Below are 14,391 nucleotides of genomic sequence, written 5' to 3'. Positions count from 1 at the left end.
AATAATAATATCTTCTATATCTCAGAATAAACCCATCCATTTATCCGTCTCATGATCAGTATAATCTGAGCTACTCCCATATGGGATTCTGAAATGTAATCCTCTTATCCTTCCCATTCTCGTGTAATTTGATATACGGGACATGAGGTTTGATATAATTATTTAAACAGAAACTGGTCAGGAGCATAATTTTAATATGAAACATCTGATGAGTTTCAAGGAATTTGCCAAAAGCAGAAAATGATTCAGATTTTGTTTAGACGGATATCAAAATTATGGAAAAAGAACTAGAGAATAATTTGAAAATTATTAATTTAAGAGCTTTGTAATGATAGGTTTTTTTTTCCTTATTTGGAACTTAAATATTCTTTCATTCAAAGTATGTCTTCAAAACAATATCGTTGAAAATATCTATTACGTAAAAACAAAATATCAATAGCCCTGTTCGATGTAACTATCGTCCTGATTCGGGTCTTGTCCACCACCAGCTCTGCAATGTTGGAAGAACATTACAGTTATTGTTTTATATTCAGAATATCAATAAATCAATATTATACATAATCAATCATTGCCATTTTATGGGGTTGCAACTCTCTGTTAGTCTAATCCATAAAATAGAAACAAAAAATTTCTATTCAATTAGGACAATCGAAATTAGACCTTTCGCCATATTTCAATAGGTCTACGGGAGCTACATTTTTAGTCCTCAATTACATCCCATAGTGCATTTATCGAATCCTAATAAACAAATTTACGTCCTCTGGATTCGTCAAGATCTCATACTAAAAATTCCACGGAGCAGGTAAACTGCTGTTTTTTTTATCTTTTCTTTCTTGAAAAGCAAGACAAGATTTAAAATGTTAGCAAAAAAGCTAAATAAATCCAAAATTAAACTTACTCCATTCCGCGTGACTAGCTTTCACCATCTAAAACACAAGTGACAAATATACTTGTTTTTCCCCGTGACGTGACAGTATCGTGATATTCATAATAACACCGAGTTCATCAAAGTTGTCACGACGGATGAACTCTTCCGGATTCTACACACACGGTGGCAGCCGTAATAACGTTGTATACAATTCACTTCGTTTTCACCGTGAAGTGACATTCGTGATCAGGCCCATTAACGCTCAAAATTTTGCGCTTAGCGCTCAAAATCTCGTTTTCGAAATTTTGACCTTACACCCCAGTACAGAAATGAAAAACGTCGTTCTTCGTCAAACTCCAAAAAAAAAGCTCCTCCGGATGATCCTGGATATGTCTCGTGGAACTAGAACATTAGAGCACAACGAACTAGTCGCCATGAAATTTGTGGAAACAAACATCTCTGAAAAAAAATTAAACTTATTGATTGAAATTCTGAGGGTGTTCAATAAGTTCGAATACACTTTAAAAATGTAAAAAAAAGAAAATACAAAATATGCTTTCCTGCGTTAATTTTTATTGAGACAATGTTTTTTTGAGAACCTTTACGAGATATTAGCTGGGAGCACCCCAGTGCATTCGATGAAAAGTTGTATTCGAAATTATTGAACACCCTGTATATTAAATATAAACAGTAGATGTAAGTAATTATTCTAGATGATGGTCCCGCCTCATTCCCGTGCAAAGGTTTGAGCGGGACGAGTTATCTTATCTATATAAATAAAAATGTAAGGCAAAATCTGTTGGTAAGCGGAAAACCCGAAGAAGGGATGGTCCGATTTTAGCCTCCTGTATTTTGTTGTATTCGTCATTTCTTGTAGATCAAAAATCGGAAAATGTTCGAAAAATCCTGAAGGAAGATCGGAAAATTCGGAAAATTAAATTCTCACATGTTCGAAAATTACATCATAATAAGCGTTGTTAGTCCATTCGATATTTGCGCTATCGAAATTGATCTTTGTTCGTAAGTGGAAATGGATTTTCAGGCGAAATAACGCATTTCCATATCTTATATCTATAAATGAAAATGTAAGGCCAAATGTGTTGGTGTGCCATAAACCCGAGGAAGGGATGGTCCGATTTGAGCTGTCTTCATTTTGTAATATTCTCTGCATCAAACATGTATTTCATGCAACGGAGAAACATGTTATTTCAAAATGCTTGACGAATCTTGAACGAGAATTGTGTCTGAAAATAATTTTATATTATAAGGACGATTTTTGTAGAAGTATGTACTAGACAATTTATAGTAAAAGTAAATTGTAAAGGGTCGAAGGTAATCAATCAATGAAGAGTTCAGTGACTGGACTCACTAACGTTCACTTAGTAAGTAAACGTGGATGTTTGAAAGTATTCAATTCAAAAAATCAATTTTGGGCGGGACGAAGTTCGTCGGGTCAGCTAGTTGATAATAATTATATTACGGTATTTATATTTATCATCAACTAACCAACAATACCAACTAACCAACAGTATTGAAATTAAGTTGTAAAAGCAAACGGACTGATTATCTCGCAGACATATAGGAAACGGACAGATTTACTCGATTGCTAAAGCACAAAAAAAAAAGAATCAGGCTATAGGAAGGCTATTGTACTAAAGATGAAAACCAATAAGCTGTATCACTTGATATAATAGTAAATATGTGTAATATCCATAAGAAAATGTCAAATAAATATCGATTACTTAATAAATAAAAAATATATTGGTGTCTATTGGACTGTCCCCTGAATAGCCGCAACCGGTTTGTTGCACCTTTGCAGCCAAAACCTTGTAAACTGGCGAGAGTTCTACAAGTTTTTCTAGTGGACTGATTTCAACCAATTATTTTTTAACGTAATCTTGAATATATAAGTCTCCATAGTTTACTACCCCCTTATAGCTAACTAAATGTATAGGTACTACAGTAAAAGTACTATTGAAGAGTTTGATCACTAGTCTACATCTGGAATTTTACTGAAAAATTACTGGAAAATCAGGGAATATCGGGGAATTTGTTTTCTGATTTTGAGTCGACACTGAATTATTTGAAGGTTTTTTTTCTCTAATAAAATTAATGTTTTTGGACACGTAGAATTAATTCCAATCGATTGATGCAAACGCCTTTGGAGTCTAGCAAATAATGGTCGAGTTATAAGTTATAATTTACACGTCGATAAAGAAGAGTGAAATATCGATTTTCTCAATGAAGTTCGCCGAGCGACATGTGAGAGAGTAACCCGTTCTACCGAGGCATCGAGGTGGCAGAAAAAAGTCCTTAAAAATAATATACTTTTTCATAGGGTTAACCCAATTGATAAAACCTGGGCTAGAGACTTCGAATCAGAGTTGTAAAGAGTTGCTAAATTTAGTGAAGTTCCACAGCTTAAACTTAAGCTGAGAGAATTTAAAATGCATGTAACGGATATGGAACCTGAGTTAGTAAATCCTTTTTCCGTTTCAGACGAAGAGCAACAGCTGGACCTGGATGATCCGACGGATAATAATGAGAGTGTTGATATGGACCTTTCGGATGTGGAATACGCACCGGAATATCCAACCGAATCGGTATCAGGTAAGAACGGTACTTCCGCCGACAAACCTTCTTCTGCTTCTCCTCTGTCAACCTCTTCGGTGGTAATGGTGGTGGGAAATCTCGATACAACTTCAACTACAAAACATCCCACAGATGCTAGTCCAGACGATACGACGAATAATTCTTTTTCAGCGTCGCAAGAAATATTGCAGGATTCGTCTGACCCATACGAGCCGTTCGAGGGAGAAGATGTTGACGATCCAGTGACGGATCTACCCAGTCTGGAAGACACCAACGTGCCGCACATTGATACGATACCAGAGCAGCGGCCAGCGTTATTACCTGATCCCGATTTTCCCCCGTCGTTTGCTTTCCACCACCAACAACAACAGCAGCAGCAGCAGCAGCAGCAACAACAGCGAAAACCGTGGGACTTACCGCCCCCTCAGCTGAATAACTTCGGGCCTGCGATGCCTAACATACCTGATCTAGCGAACTTTGGAGACTTTCCCAATCTGGCTGCTGGGCTGAACAGCATGAATCAACTGCCACCTGGAGCACTGCCTCCTCACATGTGGAACAATCAAATGGGACCGAACGGGGGAGGGCCAATGGGACCCATGGGCGGCGGTGGCGGTAATCAGTTCAATTCGCCTAATCGTCCGCCTTTCGTAGGCTCACCGTTTGGTAACAACAAGAACAATAACTTTAGAAACAACAATTGGGGTGCTCGTGGTGGAGTTGGAGGTGGCCTCGGCGGCGGTCCGCGGCATAACTTCCCCTATTTCCGGGGTGGTATTGGAGGCGGTGGTCGTGGTGGTGGCGGCGGAGGTATACGGGGTAATTTCCGCGGTGGCAACAACAAATTTCGTGGAGGAGGCCATCATAATAATAATAACAGAGGCGGAAATTGGTAAATTGTTTTATTTTCTGTTTATTTTCGTTAGATTTTTTTCTGCTTTCATTTGGGTGGTTATGAATGAGACGATGGAATGGGATGCGAACAAATGATGGATTAGATGTACACACTATTAACAATGTTTTGACTATATCCCCAACCTGTAACATGAATGCAATCAAACGTTTGAAATAAATCTATATTGGGCAGATGCTAAACGTGTTTTTCTCAAATTCCTTTAGAAATTTTTCATACCGTTTATTATTTCTCACGTGTTTATTTACAATAGATTTTCAGCTCCGAGGATTTTACCAATTCCATTATTCAAAGTATTCGAACTAACTTTCATTTCCTGCCAGCTAAGCATTTGTAATGTTAAGAGTTTGTCCATATAAAGATTTAATTCAAATAATTTTCTAGAGTGTTCATCTAATTCATCATTCTCAATGAGAGCAATGCGTGACTGAAGTGAGTGTCGATAGATTTTTAGTCATCCAATCAAATAGAGCAAAAGAAAAAAAACACTCTACAGTCGCAAAGGTGAGGTGAGGAGATTTAAATTAACAATAACAAACAGAGCAAAGAATAGGGAGTTTTTGATTTTTGTTTTTCTTGTAAATATAAATGTAAGACTCCGAATCCGTAATGTTAAGTGTTAGCGGCTTATCGAAATGAGCAAAGTTTTATTGATCGTTTCTGGCTGAGTAGATTAGCTTACGATTAATGTTCTTTCTATCTCTCATTAATACCATTCGTTAGGCTAGACATGTTGCTTGGAGGTGAATCAACTGATCGATAATAATGCTCCATAGTAGAACTATGAACGAGAAAAGGTGAACAGTCCAACGCTTTCACCTCCATTGCATTCTTGTATAAATATATCAGAGAAAAACATTCTACAACCGTTTCACGAACATGTACGGTGAATTATTTTGGTCAAATTATTCTATTTATGGACGCATATGATCTGCTAAATGTATCCAAAAGAGTGGATATTCTAGAATTGTGAGGGATACCATGTAAAACTGATCAGAGATAGGAAAAAAACGTGTAAATATAACTATTTATATCAGATTTCTGTACTAAGATATGTGTGCTAGGGTTTCGAAACCCGCACCATGACTAGCATTAGTTTACCTGAAAGGCAGAGTTCATGTTTGGAGGTTCCGAATAACTGAGTTGATAAATTATATTAATAAACGTAGACACAAATTTTGAAACAGGATCAAACATTTTAAATGTTATTAAATACTACATATTTACAGAAAATAGAATGGAAACCTGGGTAGGTATACTTTCTAACAGTGGTTGGTATCATTGTCAGAGAGATATTAGGTTCAAATGCATGAAATGTAGATTTCTTCGACATTTGTGAGCACATTTGCGTTCGTAGGCTCTGAAACGTGGTGTTTTATCATATATAATATTTTATTTGGCTAACTTGTGAACAAACTATGTGAAAAAATCCGAGTACATGCATTCAAAAAGTTATTATGCGTTGAAAATGTCGAACTATTATCGTGAAAATTTATTTTAAAGAAAACTGTCCAAAACTTGAAGATGCATTATTGCGAGCACTGGAGAACTGGGGGAAAGTGGTCACCCTAAGGAACATGCCCATTTCCTGTGTCCACATACCACTAAAATTCCCGTTCTTCGAAGAATATTGTAGCTCAACTTAATGTAGTTCAAGATAGTAATCGGTTTTTATTATGAAAATTGAAAATAGCACATTTCTCATTATTAGAAAAAAGGTTGAATCGATTTTTTTTTAGTGGGGAGGTAAAGTGGTCACTCGCACATATCACGCTAGAAGCGATAGATTTATGCGTGTTTTCTTGTCCAAATTCGTTTAAATCATTATTGAAATAGGAGGTACATGTATGAAATGAGCTAGGTCTATTCACCTAGAGTCATAATTGAAATTTTCTCATAGGCACAAAAATGTAGTAGGAAACACATAACGTTTTTCATAATTAGGCTTGGTTTTGGTTGAGGTGGCATATTTTTCCTGGGCCAAAACCACAAGAGGTACCCCTTTAGGAGCAGGAGGTGATAAGGTATATCAGCTTTTGAATACAGAACATTGTCAGTAGTAATCCTCCACTAACCACTTTGCCCCCAAATAACGAGATGCGAAATATGCGAAATAACCGCTTAAATTGAATAAAATAACTGTTCACCTCTTCTAGAATATGTGAACAGTCGTCCAAACTGTTGATTTGTCGAAAATATCAGGTCAAATGAACTAAATTTCACTAGAAATTCCTTGAATTCGAAACGCACAAAACTACGGCCGAATGGCTGCCGGGAGAGCGATTTTTGTTTTTATTTATATTTTGACATGCAACAGCTCCATTGAAGTACAGGATGACTCAAAAGTCATGAAATTCTTCAAACATAATCAATATAATCCATAGTCAATAGTTATACTAGCAAGCAAGCAGGTCATCCAAATTCAAAGATAGACGGCAGAAGTATTAGAGCATTTGCGCTGGTACGATGGTAATGAGTTTTTAAGGGCACACAAATGTGAATATTGGGCCTAATCACGAACATCACTGTCACAAACGCTTTCACGTCACTTACACTTCACTTAATCTTTTTGTGTCTATCTTCATTGTCACGGACAGTTGCGTGTAAAAATAAACTCCGTGAGGTAAAAGAGTTCATTCCCGTTTATAAGAGACATGTCAGTTGCATAATTTCGGGCGTTTAAACGTTATGTCGGTTGCATAATTTCGCACGTTTGAACGTTATGTAGGTAAAATCAATACAGTGTTTGAGATAATATTCGATTTAATTAAGCGTATGTTTAGAATGACAAGTTTGCGATTATACCTCGATGATTCAGTATTTCAATCCCAACTATTCGGACTCATCCCATGATTCATTTGTTTGGTGCGTTAGTTTGCTGAATCAAACCCTGGTTCAAAGATCAGGAGGAATACTTGGTTGCTCTTGAATAATGTAGTTGTTGAACATATGGGAATTTAATTTTATTTCCTCTTTCTATAAACTACTCTAGAGATCAAGCATGACTATAATCGATATCTCGCATACTCTTGTACTCAGCTTTATCTTATTCGTTAGGATAGTGAGTATTTAGTATAGGTCAACGTTAGAATCATTTTTTAAGAACCATTTCTACAATTTTGATGAATAATAATATCTATATATTCTATATCTCAGAATGAATCCGAATTTATCCATCTCGTGTAATTTTATATACGGGACATGAGGTTCGATATAATTATTTAAACAAAAACTGGTCAGTAGCGTCGGTCAGAAGCACAATTTTCATATGAAACATTCGATGAGTTTCAAGGAATTTGCCAAAAGCAGAAAATGATTCAGATTTTCTTAAGACGGATATCAAATTTATGGAAAAAAAAACTAGAGAATAATCTTAAAATTATTAATTTAAAAGCTTTGCAATGATAGATTCATTTTTTCCTCATTTTAAACTTAAATATTCTTTCATTCAAAGTATGTCTAACAATATCGTTGAAAATATCTATTACGTAAAAACAAAAGATCAATGGTCGAATAATGTAACTATCGTCCTGATTCGGCTCTTGTAGACCAATTGTGAATGTTTGAATTACAAAAACCAGCTCTGCAATGTTGGAAAAACATTACAGTTATTATATATTATAAATACCATACCAACAATCAAAATACCAACAAATCAATATTATACACAATCAATCATAATGATCGTTTTGGGCCAGTGGCCTCCATTGTCATTTTATGGGGTTGCAACTTTCTGTTAGTCTAACCCTTAAAATAGAAACAAAACATTTCTATTCAATTAGGACAATAGAAATTAGATCTTTCGCCATGTTTCAATCGGTCTACGGAAGCTATATTCATTCATCGAATCCAAATAAACAAATTTACGTCCTCTGGATACGCCAGGATTTCGTTCTAAAAATGCCACCAAGCGGGTAAATTGCTGTTTGTTTATTTTTTCTTTCTTAAAAAGCAAGACAAGATTCAAAAAGTTAGCAAAAAAGCTAAATACATCCGAAATTAAACTTACTCCATTCCGCGTGACTAGCTTTCACCATCTAAAACACAAGTGACAATAATACTTGTTTTCCCCCATGACGTGGCAGTATCGTGGTATTCATAATAACACCGAGTTCATCAAACTTGTCACGACGGATGAACTCTTCCGGATTCTACACACACGGTGGCAGCCGTAATAACGTTGTATACAATTCACTTCGTTTTCACCGTGAAGTGATGTTCGTGATCAGGCCCATTATATCAAAAATACCTGCGATCTGATTGATTCCTTCGAGTCGCGCCTCTCGCAAATTGCTCCCGATATGTTCATAACATTGTTGTGCATACTTGCTACTATTATCTTATTTCGGGAGGATCGTGAGATCGGATGATCGGTCAAACTCGTATCTGGAAGCTTTTCTCAACTACGAACCTACGAATCTACTAATTAACAAAATCTTGCAATTGCAGTCTTTATGGATAATGGACGATTAATGGATGCCTGATTCTACGCAGTTTGCTTGAAAGAGTCTCCAACGGTAGCACTGTCCAATCATCTGCTCGACTCTGGTCGCCGTTTCGTGCTCTGTCTACTCTTGTCGTTTTCAGTAAAAACATAGTTCATTTAGTAAAAGAACAGTATAATTTCATGTTTTTCGGATTTCAATATACGCAAGAAAATACAAATTTCACAATAATGTAGGATTTCTTTTTCATGTTCATGATAGAAGAAACAAAAACATACAAAAGTCGACACGGTTTTGAAAGAATTATCGAACTTTTCTTGAAATACGGCACATTGGATATATATCGTTTGTTATTGTTTACAATTCATCCATCGGAGTTCAAGCTCTACATGAATACTATACTTAAACTATATTTGAAATTCGATCACGGAAAACTTTACAACTCATATTGAAATCAAAGAAATAATAAAAAAAATTAAAAATCACACACTGTAATCTGTTCGGTGTGGTGGAAGTCGTAGGAAACTTCGCTGTCTGAATGGTCGTGGTACGATGTTAATATTGATTTGAGCGAGAATACATGGGGCATCTATCAACAAGGAGAAGTTTTCCGGCGAATGTGGCTTTAATTATGTTCCGTCTCTTCTTCAGTGTATCCATCCCCAGCATACAGCATCGGCTTTTATATGATGGGAGCCCATTTGGATTTTTCCAAGGCATAAATCCCAACGCGTACCTCAGAAACTTCGATTCTATTCTCTCAATCTTTTCGATCCATACCCTGCGAAAGGAGCTCCATACTGCAACCGCTGTTTCCAATGTGGACTAATAACTGTACTACAGCCGCTGTTGTGGACTGTATTTTTCTAAACTAAAATACAGAGATCTTGAGCAGTATGGGTCACGGAATTCGGCGGACATCCGGAAGATGAACCCTAAGTTTCGGTTGGCTTTGTTGATGACATAGTCATAATGTTCACGGAAGTTCAGCTCTGAGTCCAGTATTACACCGAGGTCCTTCATAACGCGTGTCCTTTCCAATGGCTTGTTCCCTATGCGGTAGGTCCAGATGATAGAGGTTTTCTTCCTAGTGAACGAGATGATTGTGCACTTCTTTACGTTTATGATCAGATAGTTTCGCCTGCACTAACTCGCAAAAATGTCTATGATTGTTTGCAACATACTGCAGTCATCGATAGACTTCACGTGGCAATATATTTTGAAGTAATCGGGATATACGATTCGAAATCCCTGGGGCACGGCATAGCAAACATCATTGAAGAACAAGGAGAACAATAAAGGCCCAAGATTGCTACTTTGTGGGACACCGGAGTGGTTAGAAAACGGTTCAGATTCAGTAATACCTAACTTAACGTTAAGCTGACGGTTTGTCAAGTTTTGACAAAAGGATTTTATGGTTCACAGATTTTGGATCCGTGTACACCACATCGACTTGCCCTCTGTTCCATGGATTTTAAGCACAATGGGGTAAATTGTACTAAGTTTGTAGCTGTAGACTTCCTCGGGTAGAAACCATGTTGGTCTTGGGAGATATATGATTTTGCAATTCGAAACATTTCATTGCTTATTAGGACTTCAAATAATTTGGATCCTGTACATAGTGGAGTCACCCCGCGGTAATTCATTATATCACTCTTGTTGCCCTTCTTGAACGCCGGGAACATAATGGATTTTTTCTAGCATGGTGCTAGAAACGCCGGGAACACTGCTTGCGAAAGCGACTTGTTGTAAATGGATCTGAACGGCCCACAGATCGACGTTGCACATTCAATTTGAACAATAGAAGGAATCCCATCCGGCCTAGGTGTGGTAGACGACTTCAATTTCCTTATGACGTCGAGAACATCTTCCTCATCATACTCGCTAATACTCAAACACATCGCTTCTGGAGGCACGTTCCTTACAGCACTGTCAATTTGATCCTGAATAATTACCGTATCATAAACTAAAGTTTGTCAACTATTTGGAAGCACTTTTTTTGATATACTATTCCGTTGATAATTTTACTATTCGAATGCAATGGATAAGGCTGACATAGACAATATGTCAATTATGTTCCAGGACCCAAACTATATTTTAGCAACGAGGGTATCAACTAAATGATACAGTTACTGGATAACAGAGTTGTGTCGAATATCACAATCCAGCAAGCTGGGCTCTTGAACGCGATAATTCATCTATTCACAAGTCACTCATCGTGCGCCATTTTTTGCTTGGAAATGTGTCTGGGTCCTAAATTATTCGCCGTATTCATCTGATTTGGCTCTCTGTGGTTTTTCTCTATTCTCGCGAAGTAAGGAAAAATTAAAGGAAATGTTGACATGATGATGACATATCCTTTGAACGATAACCCGTAATTTGTCAAGTAGTAGTACAAATCATTTTGGAATTATTTAGCATTCTTATTTTTTTTATCTTTCGCGTAGAAGTACTGCCTGATCAAAGTAACCTACACCCAAAATGAATATTTAGCACATTTTTTGACATCCTCATAAATTCCATTAAATGAGCTTAAAAGTTTGATTAATTGTGCCATCCACTCACATTGATGAAGCATATTTTCAAGCGAGAGGTAAGCGAGTTGCGTTTCCAGAGATATGTAAGAAGTCGGTTAAATTGAAGTATATGGGGTAGGAGATAATAACTATCTTCATTTATAAGACTAGCCATTCGAACTTTATTGTTGTGTCCAGGCGCGAAACATTAAAAAAAACTAAAATTCCAGTGTTTCATAACTATAGAACCAGATGGAAAATCTCTCACTCCTTTACAAAATTAACGTCAATTTTACATGAATTACAACAAGTTTCTCATTCGTGAGTCATCTTTAGTTTTCAAGCAGTTCAAATAACCCATTCGGGGTGGTGTCAACCAAGCTGCGCCATTTTGTAGTTGTATCTTGTTCTACGCAGAGGATACTGCTCGTTTATGCTTTTCAAATCACCCATGCTATTTGTAAGATGCATCTACTATTCGTACAATCACTCCTCATAAGTTCTTGATAGAGGTTTGATCTGATTAACAAGCTGACCAGTCCAGAATATGAAGACCCTATTCATTAAACCATGCCATAACCTTCCGGATTTTATGAATTGATGCCAAATTTCCCAATAATCACAGTGTTTTTGATGCAAAAACAGAAGTAAAGGATACTGAAGTACTTCGTTGCACTTCTGACTGTACATTCTTGTTGGTGAAAAACTATCTGAACCAGGCCTTTTTGAAAATATTTTTCTCAAACCATCATACTGCCGCCTGCAAAGTTAAGAGTTGAAAAATTGCATGACACGCTCCGTAAGTCCTTTCAGTATGAAGAAATTATATTCAAGTTGAATTTCTATTTATCAGAGAGGTTTTCTGAAATAGTGAAAACCATGGGATCTACATTAGTTTTTGGACCCGTAGCTTTGGAGATGGAATTTTTATGGTTTGGGGAAAATTTTCTCAAAAAGGCCTGGTTGAGGTAGCTTACCATCAACACGAATGAACAGTCCGAAGTGCAAAGAAGTACTTCAGAACCATTTACTGCTGTTCTTACATAAAAAAACACCGTGATAATTGGGAAATTTGGCATCAATTCATAAAATCCGGAAGGTTATGGCATGGTTTAATGAATAGGGTCTTCATATTCTGGACTGGTCAGCTTGTTAACCAGATCCAACCTCTATCAAGAACTTGTCACCTCCGTGCCCGGAAGCGCATGAAATAGAGACAAAAAGTCACAGGAGGGTTGTGTCCGAGACACGACCGCATAGTTGACGTAGGATTCCGTTGGGTTATCTGTTACATGCTGATTTTGGATATGTTTGAAGAATTACATTGTTAATCTCTTGGTGGCCCTGAAAAGGGCCGTTTTGTCTGGTTGTTAGGTATTCTTGGTTCACTCCACCAATGTCCATAACCGAGTGATAATGATAGAAAGATGGTGATTAGTCATTTGATGGTGCGTATCACGATAGGAGATGCCCAAGTGGAATGAGATATGATGAAAGCCGCGCTCTGTGGCTCTGGACGAGATGGCTCCTGTGTTATGTATGGATGAAATAAAGAAAAAACTCATCAATGTAATATAAGATAATTATCATTATCGAATACAATTATCAAGTTTTCTCACCAGAAAAAAAGTTTTGTTTTATTATAGAGAAAATATATTTGAAATGGAAATGGCATTTTCGCTCTAAACCCAACGGAACACGATGCTACATGCCTCAATGCGAATTTCAATTGGACAATAATATCGGTCATTGATATGAAATTTCACGAAGCAACCAACATAAAAGTTCCAAATTTAAAGTTTATTTATATTTTATCACACATAGGTTTTATTCAGTTCATTGAAATGTCATTCTTCAATTAATCCATCGAAAGATTTTTATTAGAACGAACATAAAAAAACATTCATTCATCGCTCCCTACTAATTCGCCAGCAAGTATGCAATCAGCAATGCTCACGCTAGTTACAATAAGCACTATCCATTTGTGCGCGTCGTTAGTTAATCTATCGACCACGAGGGTATTTACATGCTGATTTCCCCCAGACACCTTGGATTTGAAATCTCTGTTAGGGAATACATGTCGGTGGAAACAAAAGCCCCCTACTTTCATGTATTTGCAATGCCGATTTCCCCCAGGCAGCATGGTTTTGATGTCTCTGTTAGGGAATACACTTCGGTGTATTCAATTATCTTCGGCTCTACTTTGATGTGCCGATTTCTCCGTATATTCAATTTCGACCAATCAGAACGAGGTATTTCCGTTTGGAAATTTTTTGATTGTTTGCTAGTTAGTTTCATATGATATATTATTTTATCAATTGTGATGGATTGTTATGGAGTGCTCAGATCGATTGATGCAATTAGCTCGTAAATCCATCAGGAAATAACTGACCAATAACTGTAAGTACATGAGCCACCGCATGTGTCGTCAATTTCGACCAATCAGAAGTGTGTATTTCCGTTAGGATAGGGGTTGAGATTTTCTAATTATTCGTTAGTTAGTTCCATGACATATATTATTCGATTCAATGTAAAAAATTGTTATGGAGTGCCGAAATTGATTAACGCAAAAATCTCATCAATCCATCATGAAATGACTGAGCAATATGCGTTTGAAATTGGACAATTTTCACGATGTGCTCGATTTTCGATTTTCAATACCCCAATATGTTCCCGAAAGACGTAATCCTACGTCAAAATTAATAATTGTTCGGACGTCACGAAGGCTCTAGTCACTCGACCCAAGTGCCCTCTATAAGGCAACGTCCAGGTTCGAAGTCTTGGGAACCACCGACTAATCCCTGAATCATTCCACACAGAAGGAATTATGAGCTGTACCAAAGAATGAAGAACACGACTTAATTTCTACGATATTTATTCAGTGTATGTGTATGTGTATTTATGTATTTATTCAGTGTATGTGTATGTGTATTTATGTATGTAAAATTGTGTAGTGTCTCCGGGTTGATTGATTTGGGCTGAGCTCCATGGTGTGGTGTAGCGTGGTCAGGATGGAAGGAGGCTAATTCTTCGGTCTATTAGCCCTTTGTTGCGCGC

At 37.0% G+C, this 14,391-nt stretch overlaps 1 protein-coding gene across 5 annotated transcripts in view; it reads left to right on the top strand.

The window, feature by feature from the left end:
* Positions 1-12,763, top strand: part of LOC129777540 (uncharacterized) — a 31,208-nt gene extending 18,445 nt beyond the window's left edge. Inside the window, exons 8-10 of one of the 5 annotated variants that reach the window (XM_055783862.1) lie at positions 3,368-3,478; positions 3,632-4,352; positions 5,097-7,230. In XM_055783862.1, coding sequence (XP_055639837.1) covers positions 3,368-3,478; positions 3,632-4,352; positions 5,097-5,136 — 872 coding nt within the window. In that variant the 3' untranslated portion in view covers positions 5,137-7,230. Of the gene's footprint in view, positions 1-3,367; positions 7,234-12,708 lie in introns of those variants that run through there. The other 4 variants (XM_055783859.1, XM_055783861.1, XM_055783858.1 and 1 more) reach the window with 4 other exon arrangements.
* The last annotated feature ends 1,628 nt before the right edge of the window (positions 12,764-14,391 follow it).

The sequence above is a fragment of the Toxorhynchites rutilus genome, chromosome 3 (genome assembly GCF_029784135.1).
Source record: "Toxorhynchites rutilus septentrionalis strain SRP chromosome 3, ASM2978413v1, whole genome shotgun sequence".
Lineage (NCBI taxonomy): Eukaryota > Metazoa > Arthropoda > Insecta > Diptera > Culicidae > Toxorhynchites > Toxorhynchites rutilus.
This window is presented reverse-complemented; position numbering and strand designations above follow the sequence as displayed.